Below are 17,676 nucleotides of genomic sequence, written 5' to 3' on the forward strand. Positions count from 1 at the left end.
GTATTGGTATTAACTCTTCTTTGAAAATATGGTTGAATTCTGCATTGAAACCATCTGGTTCTGGGCTTTTTGGGGAGGGGAAATTTTAATGACTGTTTCTATTTCCTTAGGAGTTATTGGTTTATTCATATAGTTTATCTGGTCTTGATTTAACTTTGGTATATGATAACTATCCAGAAAATTGTCCATTTATTTTAGATTTTCCGTTTTGTGGAGTACAGGGTTTTGAAGTATGACCTGATAATTCTCTGGATTTCCTCATTGTCTGTTATTAAGTCTCCCTTTTCATTTCTGATTTGGTTAATTTGGATGTTCTCTCTCTGTCTTTTGGTTAGTTTGAATAAGGGCTTGTCTATGTTGTTGATTTTCTCAAAGAACCAACGATTTGTTTTATTGATTCTTTGTATTGTTTTCTTTGTTTCTATTTTATTGATTTCAGCTCTCAATTTGATTATTTCCTGGCATCTATTCCTCCTCGGTGACTTTGCTTCTTGTTCTAGGGCTTTCAGGTGTGTTGTTAGGTCACTAATGTGAGATTTTTTTCAACTTCTTTATGTGAGCATTTAGTGCTATGAATTATCCTCTTAGCACTTCTTTCATAGAATCCCATAAGTTTGCTTATGTAGTCCATTCATTTTTATTGAACTCTAGGAAGTCTTTAATTTCTTTCTTTATTTCTTCATTGACCCATTGGTGATTTAATGGAACATTATTCACTTTCCATGAGATTGTAGACTTTCTTTAATTTTTGTTGTTGTTGAAATCTAACTTTAAACCATGGTGGTCTGATAGAATACGGGTAGTTATTTCAATTTTTTTGTATCTGTTGAGATTTGCGTTGTGACTGAGTGTGTGGTCGATTTTAGAGAAGGCATCACAGGGTGCCGAGAAGAAGGTATGTTCTTTTTTTTAAATTTATCAATACAATTCAGTTCTACATATCAGCCACGGATTCCCTTGTTCTCCCCCCTCCTGTCCCCTCACCTTCCCCCCAGCCCACCCCCCCTTCCCACCTCCTCCAGGGCAAAGCCTCCCCCACAGACTGAGATCAACCTGGTAGACTCAGTCCAGGCAGGTCTAGTCCCCTCCTCCCAGGCTGAGCCAAGCGACCGTGCATTGGCCCCAGGTTTCAAACAGCCAACTCATGCAATGAGCACAGGACCTGGTCCCACTGCCTGGATGCCTCCGAAACAGATCAAGCCAATCAACTGTCTCACCCATTCAGAGGGCCTGATCCAGTTGGGGACCCCTCAGCCATTGGTTCAAAGTTCATGTGTTTCCATTCGTTTGGCTATTTGTCCCTGTGCTTTATGTTGGTCTCAACAATTCTCGCTCATATAAACCCTCTTCTTTCTTGCTAATTGGACTCCCAGAGCTCCACCCAGGGCCTAGCCATGGATGTCTGCATCCAGATCCCTCAATCATTGGATGGGGTTTTTAGAACGACAATTAGGGTGTTTGGCCATTCTATTACCAGAGTAGGTCAGTTCGGGCTGTCTCTTGACCATTGCCAGCAGTCTGTTGTGGGGGTATCTTTGTGGATTTCTGTGGGCCTCTCTAGCACTTTGCTTCTTCCTATTCTCATGTGGTCTTCATTTACCATGGTCTCCTATTCCTTGTTCGCCCTCTCTGTTGTTGATCCAGCTGGGATCTCCCGCTCCCCCAAGCTCTCTTTCCCTCGACCCTCGCCCTTCATTACCCCCACTCATGTCCAGGCTGTTCATGTAGTTCTCTTCCATTTCTCCATCATTGGGCGATCCCTGTGTCTTTCTTGGGGTCCTGTTTTCCAGGTAACCTCCCTGGTGATGTGAGTAGCAGTCCAGTCATCCTTGTTCCACATCTAGTATCCTGTTATGAGTGAGTACATACCATGTTTGTCTTTCTGAGTCTGGGATACCTCACTCAGGATGATTTTTTCTAGATCCATCCATTTGCCTGCAAACCTCATGATGTCATTGTTTTTCTCTGCTGAGTAGTATTCCATTGTGTATATGTACCACATTTTGTTTATCCATTCTTCAGTTGAAGGGCATCTAGATTGTTTCCATGTTTTGGCTATTACAAACAATGCTGATGTGAACATAGCTGAACAAGTGCTCTTGTGGTATGATTGAGCATTCCTTGGGTATATGCCCAAGAGTGGTATAGCTGGATCTTGGGGGAGATGAATTCCCAATTTTCTAAGAAAGCACCATATTGATTTCCAAAGTGGTTGTACAAGCTTGCATTCCCACCAGCAGTGGAGGAGAGTTCCCCTAGCTCCACATCTTCTCCAGCATAAGGTGTCTTCAGTGTTTTTGATCTTAGCCATTCTGACAGACGTAAGGTGGTATCTCAGAGTTGTTTTGATTTGCATTTCCCTGATGATTAGGGATGTTTAGCAATTCCTTAAATGTGTTTTAGCCATTTGAGTTTCCTCTGTTGAGAATTCTCTGTTTAGTTCTATAGCCCATTTCTTAATTGGACTGTTGGGCATTTTGATGTCTAATTTCTTGAGTTCCTTATATATTCTGGATTTCAGTGCTCTGTCAGATGTGGGGTTGGTGAAGACTTTTTCCCATTCTGTAGGCTGTCGCTTTGCCTAGTTGACAGTATCTTTTGCTCTACAAAAGCTTCTCAGTTTCAAGAGGTCCCATTGATTGATTGTTTCTCTCAGTGTCTGTGCTACTGGTGTTACATTTAGGAAGTGATCTCCTATGCCAATGCATTCCAGACTACTTCCTACTTTCTCTTCTAGCAGGTTCAGAGTAGCTGGATCTATGTTGAGGTCCTTGATCCACTTGGACTTAAGTTTTATGTACGGTGATAGATATGGATCTATTTGCATCCTTCTACATGTTGATATCCAGTTATGCCAGCACCATTTGTTGAAGATGCTTTCTTTTTTCCATTGTGCACTTTTGGCTTCTTTGTCAAAAATTATATGTTCATAGGTGTGCAGATTAATGTCAGGGTCTTCAATTCGATTCCATTGGTCCACATGTCAGTTTTTATGCCAGTACCAAGCTGTTTTTATTACTGTAGCTCTATAGTAGAGCTTGAAGTCAGGGATCATGATGCCTCCAGAGGTTGTGTTATTGTACAGGATTCTTTTGGCTGTCCTGGGTTTTTTGTTTTTCCATATGAAGTTGAGTATTATTCTTTCCAGGTCTGTGAAGTGTAGATGTAACCAACCTTCTTATTAAATAAGAAACACAGAACCAATGCAAAGAAGAAAGCCAAGAGGTCAGAGCTAAGAGCTAAAACCTTACCCTTCCTCCTGCAGTGGTCCTACCTCTCCGAACCAGAACTACCCCTGTGTTAAAGTCTTTATATAGAGTTCCTGTTCTGCCTTCTCATTGGTTGTAAACCCAACCACATGACGGCCTCGTCACGGCCTGTCTGTATAGGCCTCCAGGTTTTCCATGCTTGGTATTGAGATTAAAGGCATGTGTATCGAATAATGGTTGTATCCCTGAACACACAGAGACTCACCCAGCTCTGCCTACCAATTGCTGGAATTACAAGTGTACACCACCACTGCCCTGCTTTCCTATGGCTTGCTAATAGCTCTGACCCCTGGGCAACTTTATTTATTAACATACAAATAACATTTTAATACAAATAAAATATCACCATATTTCCCCTTTTCTATTTTAATAAAAAGGAAAAAAAGAAAAAGCTTATAACTAACATAAGAAAAACTATATACAAAAGTACAATAACTATATACAATCTATACAAGTAATAAATACCTAAACAATGTCTAGTTCATTTGTATTTGACAAATTCAGAGAAAATAATTACATTATCTATTCTATTGTATCTAATTCACTCTCTATCCTAATTAATCATCAACTATAACTAACTAATCTTCAACTCTCTCAGAGACCCAAGAAGGGAATAGTATTAGCTAACAAAAAAAATAAAAACAGGAAGTATATGCAAGCAACTTCCAAAAAATCGTGAGTTGACAGAAACAGCCAGCTGCCTGGACAATCATCTGAGGTTTCTCCGCAGTTTTGGGGCATCATCTTCAGCCTATAGGCTTAGCGTATCTGACAGACTCATTTGTGAAGTAGGATGTACACAAGGTCAACAGTTCAAACCTCGCATTGGGTGAGAGCAGTCTATATACCAGAAACACCTGAATTCCACTAGTGTCACGTCATGATTCAAGATTTTAAATTCTGGAAATTGTTGATGGTTTTTGAATTCAGCTGTCCATTCTTCTTGGCTATGTGTGTATGTGGCATCATTTCAGCATCCCGTTCGTCCCCACATCCCTCTATTAAGTGCCATTCTTCTGTTGAGAGGTGTGAGCTTAATTACTCTTCAAGAATAACTGTTTCAACTACCTTCCCATTGCACATCAGAAGCCATCGGCCCACTGCCTGTTAAACTGCCTTCGAAGAAAAGGGCACTGTACCTTTCCCGGATTGCGAAGGCCACTTCAGGGATGGTGCCATATTGTTCTGGCCTCAGAAGATGCCTTTTTATAAAGTCATAACCACACTTGTTTTGACAAGAATCAGTAGTCCTTTGTTTCGTGTCCTGTCTGTCCTGTTTGTCAGCAGTTGATTTGAGGATACTTTCTTGTCCAGTGGCTAACTTTTGCCACAATGAAAGTTAACTCCATTTCCAGTTTTTTCAATGCCCATATTTTCTCTGAAGTAGTTTGGTACTGTCAGGAGCCGACATGTCTCATCGTCATAACAAAAAAGAAAAATTTTCTAAGTTATTAAAACATTTTAAATGCCATATTCTGTAGATCTCTGAAGGGTTTGAAGATAACCTGTCTATCTAAAATATATCTACTCAATTTTGAAAACATACCTAATATAACTACAAGTTCTATTATAATGTCTAACTACTAACTTTCATTTCTTTATATCCTAATAGTTGGTAATAACAACATTCAAGGATCAGAAAATTGCATTACATTGTTAAATGAACGGTACAATTAGAAATATACATATAGCATTTTCTAACAATATCAATTTCAATATATATAATTTGTATACAATATAAAACAATCCAATCCAATGGTGAAAAATTGTGTTGGTATTTTGATGGGGATTGCATTGAATCTGTAGACTGCTTTTGGTAAAATTGCCATTTTTACTATGCTAGTCCTGCCTATCCATGAACATGGGCGATCTTTCCATTTTCTGAGATCTTCTTCTATTTCTTTTTTCAGGGACTTAAAGTTGTTGTCATATAGGTCCTTCACTTGCTTGGTTAGTTTTACCCCAAGGTATTTTATGTCATTTGTGGCTATTGTAAATGGTGATGTATCTCTGATTTCCTTCTCAGCTTCTTTGTCCATTGTATATAGAAGGGCTACTGATTTTTTTGAGTTGAACTTGTATCCTGCTCTGTTACTGAAGGTGTTTATAAGCTGTATTAGTTCCTTGGTGGAATCTTTGGGTTCACTCAAGTATACTATCATGTCATCTGCAAATAGGGAAAGCTTGACTTCTTCCTTTCCAATTTGTATCCCCTTAATCTCCTTATGTTGTCTTATTGCTCTGGCTAGAACTTCAAGTATTATGTTGAATAAGTATGGGGAGAGCGGACAGCCTTGCCTTGTTCCCGATTTTAGTAGAATTGCTTTGAGTTTCTCTCCATTTAATTTGATGTTGGCTGTTGGCTTGCTGTAAATTGCCTTTATTATGTTTAGGTATGTTCCCTGTATTCCTGATTGCTCCAAGACCTTTATAATGAAGGAGTGTTGGATTTTCTCAAATGCCTTTTCTGCATCTAGTGAGATGATCATGTGTTTTTATTCTTTGCGTTTGTTTATATGGTGTATTACATTGATGGACTTTTGTATGTTGAACCACACTTGCATCCCTGGAATGAAGCCTACTTGATCATGGTGGATAATTGTTTTGATGTGTTCTTGGAGTCTGTTTGCCAGTATTTTATTAAGTATTTTTGCATCAGTGTTCATGAGGGAGATCGGTCTGTAGTTCTCTTTCTTTGTTGTATTCTTGTTTGGTTTAGTAATCAGGGTAATGTAGCCTTATAGAAGGAGTTTGGTAATGTTCCTTCTGTTTCTATTGTGTGGGACAATTTAGAGAGTATTGGTATTAACTCTTCTTTGAAGATCTGGTAGAATTCTGTGCTGAAATCATCTGGTCCTGGGCTTTTTTTGGTTGGGAGACTTTTAATGACTGTTTCTATTTCATTAGGGGTTATTGGACTATTGAAATAGTTTATCTGGTCTTGATTTAACTTAGGTATGTGGTACCTATCCAGAAAGTTATCCATTTGTTTTAGGTTTTCCAGTTTTGTGGAGTAGAGGTTTTTGAAGTATGACCTGATGATTCTCTGGATTTCCTCAATGTCTGTTGTTATGTCCCCCTTTTCATTTCTGATTTTGTTGATTTGGATGCTCTCTCTCTGTCTTTTGGTTAGTTTGGATAAGGGCTTGTCTATCTTGTTGATTTTCTCAAAGAACCAACGATTTGTTTCATTAATTTTTGTATTGTTCTCTTTGTTTCTATTTTATTGATTTCAGCTCTCACTTTGATAATTTCCTGGCATCTATTTTTCCTGGGAGACTTTGCTTCTTCTTGTTCTAGAACTTTCAGGTGTGCTGTTAAGTCACTAGTGTGAGATTTCTCCAGCTTATTTATGTGGGCATTTAGTGCTATGTATTTCCCTCTTAGTACTGCTTTCATGGTGTCCCATAAGTTTGGATATGTGGTGTTTTCATTTTCGTTAATCTCTAGGAAGTCTTTAATTTCTTTCTTTATTTCTTCCTTAACCCATTGGTGATTCAGTTGAGCATTATTCAGTTTCCATGAGATTGTAGGTTTTCTGTAGTTTTTGTTGTTATTGAAATCCAACTTTAGACCATGGTGGTCTGATAGAACACAGGAGGTTATTCCAATTGTTTTGTATCTGTTTAGATTTGTTTTGTGGCCAAGTATGTGGTCGATTTTAGAGAAGGTTCCATGGGGTGCTGAGAAGAAGGTATATTCTTTTTTGTTAGGATAGAATGTTCTGTAGATGTCAATTAAGTCCATTTGGGTCATGACATCAATTAAGTCCTTTATTTCTCTGTTAAGTTTCAATTTGGGAGATCTGTCCAGTGGTGAAAGTGGAGTGTTGAGGTCTCCCACTATTAATGTATGGGGTTTTATATGTGGTTTAAGCTTTAGTAATGTTTCTTTTACATGTGTGGGTGCCCTTGTGTTTGGGGCATAAATGTTCAGAATTGAAATTTTATCTTGGTGGATCTTTCCTGTGATGAGTATATAATGCCCTTCTTGATCTCTTTTGATTGATTTTAGTTTGAAGTCTATTTTGCTGGATATAGGATGGCTACACCCGCTTGTTTCTTAGGACCATTTGATTGGAAAGTCTTTTCCCAGCCTTTTATTTTTAGGTAGTGTCTATCTTTGAATTTGAGATGTGTTTCTTGTATGCAGCAGAAAGATGGGTCCTGCTTTCGTATCCATTCTGTAAACCTATGTCTTTTTATAGGTGAGTTAAGTCCATTGATATTAAGGGATATTAATGACCAGTGATTGTTCATTCCTGTTATTTTTTGGTGGTAATGTGTGTGTACTTCTCTTCGTTGGGGTTTACTGCTGTGGCTTTATCTATTGCCTGTGTTTTCGAGGTTGTATCTGACTTCCTTAGGCTGGAAATTTCCTTCTAGTGCTTTCTGTAGGGCTGGGTTTGTGGATAAGTATTGTTTAAATCTGGCTTTGTCTTGGAATGTCTTGTTCACTCCATCTATGATGATTGAAAGTTTTGCTGGGTATATTAGTCTAGGCTGGCATCCATGGTCTCTTAGTGTCTGCATTACATCTGTCCTTCTGGCTTTCAAAGTCATCATTGAGAAATCGGGTGTTATTCTGATGGGTTTGCCTTTATAAGTCACTTGGCCTTTTTCCTTTGCTGCTCTTAATATTCTTTCTTTATTCTGTTCATTTAGTTGTTTAATTATTATGTGGCAAGGGGACTTTTTTGGGGGATCTAGTCTGTTTGGTGTTCTATAGGCTTCTTGTATCTTCATAGGCATTTCCTTCTTTAAGTTGGGAAAATTTTCTTCTATGATCATGTTGAATATATTTTCTGTGCCCTTGAGTTGGTATTCTTTTCCTTCTTCTACCCCTATTATTCATAGGTTTGGTCTTTTCATGGTGTCCCAAATTTCTTGGACATTTTGGTTCATGACTTTGTTGGCTTTAGTGTTTTCTTTGACTGATGAATCTATTTCTTCTACTGTATCTTCAATGCTAGAGATCCTCTCTTCCATCTCTTGCAGTCTGTTGGTTTTACTTGCATCTGAAGTTCCCGATCGTTTACTCAGATTTTCTATTTCCGGCATTCTGTCTGTTTGTGTCTTCTTCATTTTTTCTATTTCCATTTTCAGGTCTTGGACTGTTTTTTTTCATTTGTTTCATTGTTTTTTTTTGATTTTCTTTCAGTACTTTATTGTTTTCTTCCAGGACTTTATTGTTTTCTTCTAATTTGTTTGCCCTTTCCTCTAGTTGTTTACAGCGTTCTTCCCATTTTTTTGTCTTTTCCTCTACACAAGCCTCTACCTTCTTCATGATGTCATCATAAGGCTGTTTTCTTCTGCTTCTTCCAATTTTTGATGTTCAGGTCTAGATGTTGGAGGAGGGCTAGGTTCTGGTGGTGCTGCATTGCTCTTCACTTTGTTATATGTATTTCTGCCTTGACATCTGCCCATCTTCTTGTGGTTCGTTCTTGGTCTTATCAGTGCACTTGGTTCAGACAGAGCTGACAGATTCAGGAAGTTTCTCTCTCTTGTCAAGATGGGAGCTCTCTTGTCCAAATGGGAACTCTGGGGCAGAATGGGAGCCCTTGTCCAGACGGGAAGTCAGGGGTAGGATGGGAGCTCTTGTCCAGACAGGAAATCCGGGGCAGGATGGGCGCTCTTGTCCCAAAGGGAAGTCTGGGGCAGGATGGGAGCTCTTGTCTCTCCCTCTCTCTCTGGTCCAGAAGGGAAGTCCAGGGCGGGATGAGAGCTCAGGGCTGGCCTCTAAGTCTCAGGAAGTGGCTGGGGTTTTGGGCGGATGGGCTTTGGGGCAGGGCGTGGAGATTACAGGGTCTGCTGGGGGTCTTGGAGAAGGGGATCCTTCCCGGTGGGGCTTGAAGGGAACCTGCCCAGTGGCCAGAACCTGGGGCCAAGTTGGGCAGGTCTTCCCTGGAGTGGCTGGTGCCCAGGAACGGGGTCCAGGCTGAGCCAGGACACTCACCTCTGGTCCCGAAGGGAAGTCCGGGGCCGGTATATTCTTTTTTGTGAGGGTTGAATTTTCAGTAGATATTGATTCAGTCCATTTGAGTCATAACATCTGTTATATCCCTTATTTCTCTGTTAAGTTTCAATCTGGCCAATCTATCCATTGGTGAGAGTTGGGTGTTGAAGTCTGCCACTATTAATGTGTGGAATTTGATGTTTGATTTAAACATTTAGTAATGTTTCTTTTACATATGTGGGTGCCTTTGTATTTGGGGCATAAATGTTCACAATTGAACCTTTTCTTGGTATATCTTTCTTGTGATGAGTATGCAATATCCTTCTCAATCTCTTTTGGTTGATTTTAGTATAAAGTCTTTTTTTGTTGGATAGCTCCATCAGGTTGCTTCTTAAGACCATTTGATTGGAAAGACTTTTTCCAGCCTTTTACTCTGAGGTAGTGTCTATGAAATTGAGGTGTGTTTCTTGTATGCAGCAGAAAGTTGAGTCCTGGTTTGTATCCATTCTGTTAACCTGTGTCTTTTTATAGGTGAGTTAAGTCCATTGATGTTAAGGGATATTAATGACCAGTGATTGTTCATTCCTGTTATCTTTTGGTGGTAGTGGTGGTGGTGGTGTGTGTTTCTCTTTTTTGGGATTTACCACTGTGGGCTTATCTATTGCCTGTGTTTTCGAGGGTGTATCTGACTTCCTTAGCTTGGAATTTTTCTTCTAGTGCTTTCTGTAGGGCTGGATTTGTGGATAGTTATTGTTTAAATCTTGTTTTGTCTTGGAATGTATTGTTTACTCCATCTATGGTGATTGAAAGTTTTGCTGGGTATATTAGTCTAGGCTGGTATCCATGGTCTCTTAGTGTCTACATTATGTCTGTCTAGTTCCTTCTAGTTTTCAAAGTCTCCATTGAGAAGTCAGATTTTATTCTGATGGATCTGCCTTCATAAGTCACTTGGCCTTTTTTCTTTACTGCTCTTACTATTATTTCTTTTTCTGTATGTTTAGTGGTTTAATTATTATGTGGTGAGGGGAATTTTGGGGGGGCTCTAGTCTGTTTGGTGTTCTATATGCTTCTTGTATCCTCATAGGTATTTCCTTCTTTAGGTTGGGAAAGTTTTCTTCTATGATCTTGTTGAATATATTTTCTGTGCCTTTGAGTTGGTATTCTTCTCTTTCTTCTATCCCTATTATTCTTAGATTTGGCTTTTTTGTGGTGTCCCAGATTTCCTGGACATTTTGTGTTATGACTTTTTTAGCTTTTGTGTTTTCTTTCACTGACAAATCTATTTCCTCTATTGTATCCTTTACACCAGAGATTCTCTCTTCCATCTCTTGTATTCTGTTGGTTATACTTGCATCTATGTTTCCTGTTAGTTTACTCAGATTTTCTATTTCCAGCATTCCCTCTGTTTGTGTCTTCTTTATTATTTCTATTTCACTTTTCAGGTCTTGAACTGTTTCCCTCACATGTTTAATTGCTTTTTCATGGTTTTCTTCGCTTTCTTAGGGGTTTTATTGATTTCTTTCAATTTTTTTTGTCTTTTCCTCAATTTCTTTAAGGGAATTTTTCTTTTTTACTTGAATGGCCTCTATTATCTTCACAATGCTGTTTTTAAGGTCTCTTTCTTCTGCTTCTTCTACATTGTGATGTTCAGGTCTTACTGTTAGAGGAAGGCTAGCTTCTGGTGATGCCATATTGCTCTTTGTTTTGTTGTATGTATTTTCATTGACATCTGCCCATCTCTTCCTCTAATAGGTGCAAGAAATGCCTGTGTTTGAGTGAGTTGCTATTGGTCCACTCTGTGTTTGTTGTGTCTGTGTCTCAGAGGTCCCTTCTGGGTCCAATCTTACCTCGCAGTCTAGTTGGCAGATTCTGTATCTCAGGGAGCTGTTCTTGGCACAATCCAAGCTAGCTGATTCTGTGACTCACAGAGCCACTCTTGGTCTTATCAGGGCTCTTGGTCCAGTCAGTCCTGGCAGATTCTGTGTCTCAGGAAGTCTCTCTTGGTCCAATGAGCCCTGGCAGACTCTGTGTCTCAGAAAGCCACTCTTGGTTCAATGAGGGCTGGTGGATTCCCTGTCTTAGGAAGTTACTTTTGGTCCAATAAGAGCTGGTGGTTTGATTTCCATGTCTCTGAAAGTTACCAGGATCACTGGCAGATGGTTATTGGGCCAGGGCATGGAATTTGTAGATTGCATGGTCTGTTGTGGGTTGGGGTGTGGGGGGGCCTTCCCACAGGGGTATCCCTGCTGGCCAGCAACTGGTGCAGAGTTGGGTGGGTGTTCCTGGGGACGGGCTGTGTCCCACGGCCTGGGTCCTAGTGGCAGGACTCTCTGTGTGGGAGAAGAGTCACTCATCTCTGGTGCAATCCAATCTGTATCTCTTAATAATCCACTACAATTTAAATGAGCTGCACAAATTAATATCTTAAACAAGAGTAGAAATATACATACAGTATAACAAAATTAATCTCCTAAAGAAAGCCAAGAGAACCATGAAAAAGCAATTAAACATGTGAGGGAAACAGTTCATATAGCCCAGAAACATATTTTTTTGTAGCAAAAGCTATATCCACCACACACCATGTTGCACAGCTTGCATAAACTTCTGTGTAACTCAGTGGGAATATGCCATGCTGTAGGTCAAGACCACAAGCCGTGGACCCTCTATAGAGTAGCTCAAGCCTGCAGGCTACAGCTGTCCTGAGAGAGACATCTAGGAAGCTGCTTTTAGCTCTATTTTAGAATCTTTTTTTAAGCTTTCTCAAGTTTTAGGGAGAAAATCTTGTCCCATATTTTGGCATATAGGAGTATACATAGTAAACTGACTCACTTTTTCTTGATTTTAATAACATGATTTTTGTTTTTCCTCTTTAGGACAATATTGGCTTTGAGTTAGTCAGATATATACTTAATTACACTAAAGTACATTCCATTATGCCCTTTCCCCTCTAGAATTTTAATCATAATGATGGGCTGAATTCTACTAATGGTATTTGCTGCAACTATTGCGATGATCATGTTATTTTTGTCTGTAAGTTTATTTGTATGATGGATTGTTTTTATTGACCTGAACATCTTGGATAAAGCCAAGTTGATTTGGCTGGATGATCTGTTTGCTGTGTAAAGACATTCATTCTGCAGTTATTTTATTGAGAGCCTGGAGCCAATTTCATCAGTGATATTGGTTTACAATTATTTTTTCATTATTGTTAAGTTTTTATCTTGCATTGTAATTAGAATAATTTTGGCATCTTAAAAGCAGCTTGCAAGATTCCTTCTATTACTCTCTGTTGGAATAACTACTGAAGTAATTAATGGTTATAGTTCTTCTTTCAAAGTCTGTTAGATTTTAATTTTGAATCCATTTTAACCTGGGCTCTTTTAGATTAAAGTTTTTTTATTCATGGAACAATCATCTTACTTCTGTTTATATGTTTACATTGTTCATTACCTCTTAGACTTTTTTGTCATTCAGATATGTATAGAAATTCAATTATTTGTTTAAACTTTTTACAGTATAATGAGATGTAGGCTGTTAAATATTCCTTATAACATTGTGAAATTGTTTGTTGTTTGTTATAATATTTTCCTAATTATCTCCAATTTTTATATATTTTGACTGTTTTGATTCCTTGTTTCTTTAATTTTTGATAATATTATGTCAAAATGTTTATGTTTTCAAAAAACTAGCACTTAGTTTCATTTTTTGTTTGCTTTTGTTACTATTGCATTAATTTCTGGACAGGTTTTTATTACATAGTCTAATAGATTGAATTTAGGACTGTTTATTTTTTGTTTTACCTAATTCTGGAGTTGAAAATTTAAGAGATGTATTTGTACAATACTTGATTTTTTACAGGCACATATGTTTCTCTCATAGCCCCACTTTTAGGATCTCCAAGATACTTGGTGCTTTGTGTATGCTTTTCTATGTTTCCAGAAACTTAACTTTCCTTGTTGTTTACTTTTTAACACATTTTTCTTCAATAGTGTATAATAGAACCTCTAACAGTTTACATAATTTCTAGATGTTCTTTTGCTGTTTGTTTCAAAATTTATATTTGAACAGAATCAGTGGAGTTATTGAAATTTTATTTTATTATTGGCTATTTTGTGTTATAAACATATGTGAATTGTCATCTTTTTCATAGAAAGATCTATGGGCTGCTGGATGCAATGTATATTCTTTAGTGTTTGGTTGGAATATATGTGAGATACATTTGATGTATAGTGTCATTTAGTCCTTGTGTCTCTCCATTTATTTTTGCCTAGATTATCTTGTGTTTGACAAGGCAAAAATATTGAAACCAATAATACTGAATTGGAGTTAATCAGCATATTGATTTATAGTAAAATGTTATTTTAGAAATTGGTTGTGCCAGTGTATGGATATCATATGCATAGGACTGTAATGAATTCTTGGCTTATTGTTCCTGTGACTAGAATGAAGTATCCTATTTAATGTATTCTGATTAAATTTATTTGAAAGCCATTTTGTCAGATTTTAGAAGAGTGACACCAGCTTGTTTCCTGGTCTCATTTGTTTGGAACTGTTTTTTGAATCATTAAATTCTATGGTGATGTCTGATTTGAAGACAAGTTGAATTTCTTCTAGATAAATAAAAGTATGTCTTTTGTTTCTTAATGGATTTAACTGTCCTGTGTCTATTGGTTGGGGAATTGAATCTTTTAACATTTAAAGTTACAGAAAAATGTGAGTGGATCACTGTCGTGTTGATGATTTTTTACTATTTATGTCCTTAGTCATACTTTTTTACTTCAATAATTATAAATTTACTTTTTTATACTCTCTTTAATATGCTAATTAGTTTCCTCAGCCTAAATCATTAATTCTAGTATTCTCTATAGAACAGGCTAAAGATTTCATGCACACTAAGACTGTTAATATTTTGAAAAGTTTTTTCTTTCTCCTTCAAATATGCAGATAGTTTTGCTTGGCAACTGTGGTGTTTTGAAAGTTAAAGCATATGGCTCCAAAATCTTCTGTTTTTAAAAGATTCCATTGAAATTTTTCTCTAGTTCTAATTTTGTTATGATTTTTGTTGGGTTTTGGTGGTGGCTTGGGAGGGAGGACTGGGAGATTGGAGGAGGTGAGATCTGTGGGTGGTATATAGAGTGAGGAGAAAATTTCTTAATAAAGAAAAATGGAAAAAATATATATAATATTCTGAACCTGTAAAATTCAATGTGAAAGTATCCAGTTTCTCTTTCTGATATAAATTCTTAGAGTATTTAGTTTCATTAATTTCATAGGCTAATTGTATGCTTAACTTTGGTATGTAATTTTTATATTGATTTTCAGGCCTTTTAGATTAAAAATTACAAAAGTAAAGTTCACTGTATTGGAAATATATTTTTTCAGACAATAAATTCTGATTGTGTTTTTTTCCTCTTCCAACTCCTTTCAGATCCTCTCCACTTCTCTACTCATCAAATTTACACTTTTCTTTTTCTTTCTCATTAGAAAATAAAGAGGAATAGAAAGTAAAGTACAACAGAAGAAAAAAACTAAAGAAAACAGAGTAAGAGAGAACGAACAAATAAATAGAAAAATAGAGTCATAAAAATGCCCAAGAACATGTAGAGACACACATATTCACACACTGATAAATTCCATAAAGGAATTGAATCAGAAACCATGATATACAAGCAAAATACCTATGAGACAAAAAGAAAAAATGAAAAAGATAAAACCCCAGAAAAAGCATTGTGAGATTAAAAAAAAAAAACAACAAAGCAAAACAAAAATTTAAATAAAACAAAAACTAAAAAACACATTGTTTTGTGTTATTCATTTGTTGATGGGCATAAGACCTGTACTTAAATATGGTGTGTATACTCAATAAGACTCTGTTTAAGAAAATTAATTTTTTCTTCATGAGCAATTATTAATTGGAGATAGCTTCTAGGCTATGTATGGATGCTTGTGTCCACTTCCCCTATCATCATGGAACCTGATCTTGCTTAAAGTCATGCCAGTCTTATACATACAGCAAAAGACTGAGTTCTTATACGTGAAAGTTCTATTGTGCCTATAAGGCATTGTTCCCTTTGTGCCTTCCATCAGCAATGGCTTTTACACACTTTCAGCTTCCTCTTCATCAGAGATCATGGAGCCCTGAGGGGAGGATTTGATGGACATTTTCTTAGCACTGAGCATTCTAAGTTTTCTCACTCTCTGCAAAGTGTTTAGTTAAGGGTCCTTGTATTTGTTCAAATCCACTGAAAGATGAGGCTTTTCTGATGATTGTTTAACAAGATAGTAATATGTAAGTACAGCAGAATGCTTTTACCTGTCATTTTACTGCTGCATTGCATTAACAAAACTATAGTGCAGTGCTTGGTATTCTAAAACTATGGCCTATCTTGTTCAGGGGCACATGACTAGTGTCAGACATAGGTTCCCTCTTATTGAGTTGACCTTAAATATGAATAAAAATGGTAGATTATTACCACAACATTTTTGCCAACTATGTATCTTGCAGACAGGTTACCATTTTGGATTAAATGGTTTATAGCTAGGGTACTGTTTACCATCATCCTTTGGCAGATTCAGAGTAACTTGCAGTATCATTAATATTAGTTATTAATAGGACTGAAGACTCTAGTTAGGCAACACATCATTTTCTCAAATTTTATCAAGTTTCCTAGGCAGTGTGTCTTCAGCAATAGGACCTTGCTATTAGTTTGTAGAGTGTAAGAAATATGCTAGGTAGGCCTGTATTGTTTGGTGTTTTCACAGGGGCCCCTCAGGACAGTTTCATTAGATGAAAACCATTCCAAGCACTGTAGGTTTCCTTTGGTGACATGAGATGTCTATTGAGAAATCTCTTCATTTCCTAGTCTCTTAGTAATAAACTCCCTCAAACCTTTTTATTTCACAACAGATATGGAGCAGTGTTTAAGGTGTGGAGTTAATCAATATGCCAATACACAGAGAATTCACTGCATTAAAAAAAGTGTGACCTTCCTATCCTATGAAGATGCCTTGGGGATGATTTTAACCTCCTTGTCCTTGTGCTTCTCTGGACTGACACTTTCTGTTCTTGGTGTCTTTGTGAAACACAGAGCCACTCCAATTGTGAAAGCTAATAATCTAACACTTAGTTATATTCTGCTTATCTCCCTCACTTTCTGTTTTCTTAGTTCTTTGATCTTTATTGGTCGTCCCAACACAGTCACTTGCATTCTGCAGCAGACTGTATTTGCAGTTATGTTCACTGTAGCTCTTTCTACTGTCTTAGCCAAAACTATTACTGTGGTTCTGGCCTTCAGAGTTACCTCTCCAGGAAGAAAGATGAGGTGGTTCCTGATATCAAGAGTACCTAACTTCATAGTGCCTATCTGCACTCTGATCCTACTTCTTCCCTTCGGCATCTGGCTGGGGACATCACCTCCTTTTATTGACATAGATGAACACTCAGAATATGATCACATCATCATTGTGTGCAAAAAGGGCTCAGTCACTGCCTTTTATTGTGTCTTGGGATACTTGGGCTGCCTGGCAATGGGGAGCTTCACCCTGGCTTTCCTGGTGAGAAACCTGCCAGATACTTTTAATGAAGCCAAGTTTATAACATTTAGCATGCTGGTGTTTTGTAGTGTCTGGGTCACCTTCCTTCTTGTCTACCAAAGTACCAGGGGCAAGGCTGTGGTGGCCACTGAGGTATTTTCTATCTTGGCTTCTGGTGCTGGCTTACTAGGATGCATTTTTCTCCCCAAGTGCTACACTATTTTGTTAAGGCCAGAAAGAATTTATAGTTATCAGTGTAGGAATAAAAAACATTTTGGAACTAAAATGTCTTCTGAAAAGTGAGTTTGTTTGTTTCTTAAATTGAGGATCTTGGACCAATTACAATAGAGCTCAATCATCAAATTGCACTCTTGGTTTTGCTTTTACAAACATATGGCTCTTGGATTGTTCTAGTATTTAAAGCACTACAAAGTGTAATCATTAGCCCCTTCCCTTTTATTCCCCCCAATTTATTTTCATAAATAATGTGATTCTTGCCTCAAACATGTACCTTGTCATCTTAGAAGATAAAACAGGTATCCTGTTTATTCAGTCCAGATATTTTGCTTTCTGACATTATATCATCCTAACCAAACTTTAAATGTCTGCACTTCATTATCTCATATTACATGTAGCAAAATTCCTATTGTTACATTGTATTTTTGTATCTTCTAATGTATTAAATTCTACATGTGTTTGTATATTTTCTAAATTACATTGAATATATCCACATACTCCCTTCATATACTAACTTTAACCTTATCAATTAACAGCAGTTTTTGAATCATCTTTAATTTTTTTTAACAGTTTTAAACTTTGGCTTTTTATAAGTCTTTGCCTATTAAACTCTGGCATAATTTGCTATATTGATGTTTTTGGAGACTATTCATTTGTAACTTTATTTGCTATTATTTAACAT

The 17,676-nt window shown here is 37.3% G+C and overlaps 1 protein-coding gene across 1 annotated transcript in view; it reads left to right on the forward strand.

The window, feature by feature from the left end:
• LOC131900409 (vomeronasal type-2 receptor 116-like) overlaps positions 1-17,060 on the forward strand; it is a 35,424-nt gene extending 18,364 nt beyond the window's left edge. Inside the window, exon 6 of the mRNA XM_059251632.1 lies at positions 16,132-17,060. Within this exon, the coding sequence (XP_059107615.1) occupies positions 16,132-17,060 (929 nt within the window). The remainder of the gene's footprint in view (positions 1-16,131) is intronic.
• Positions 17,061-17,676: the final 616 nt, after the last annotated feature.

The sequence above is a fragment of the Peromyscus eremicus genome, unplaced genomic scaffold, assembly GCF_949786415.1.
Source record: "Peromyscus eremicus unplaced genomic scaffold, PerEre_H2_v1 PerEre#2#chr22_unloc_1, whole genome shotgun sequence".
NCBI classification, from domain to species: Eukaryota; Metazoa; Chordata; class Mammalia; order Rodentia; family Cricetidae; genus Peromyscus; species Peromyscus eremicus.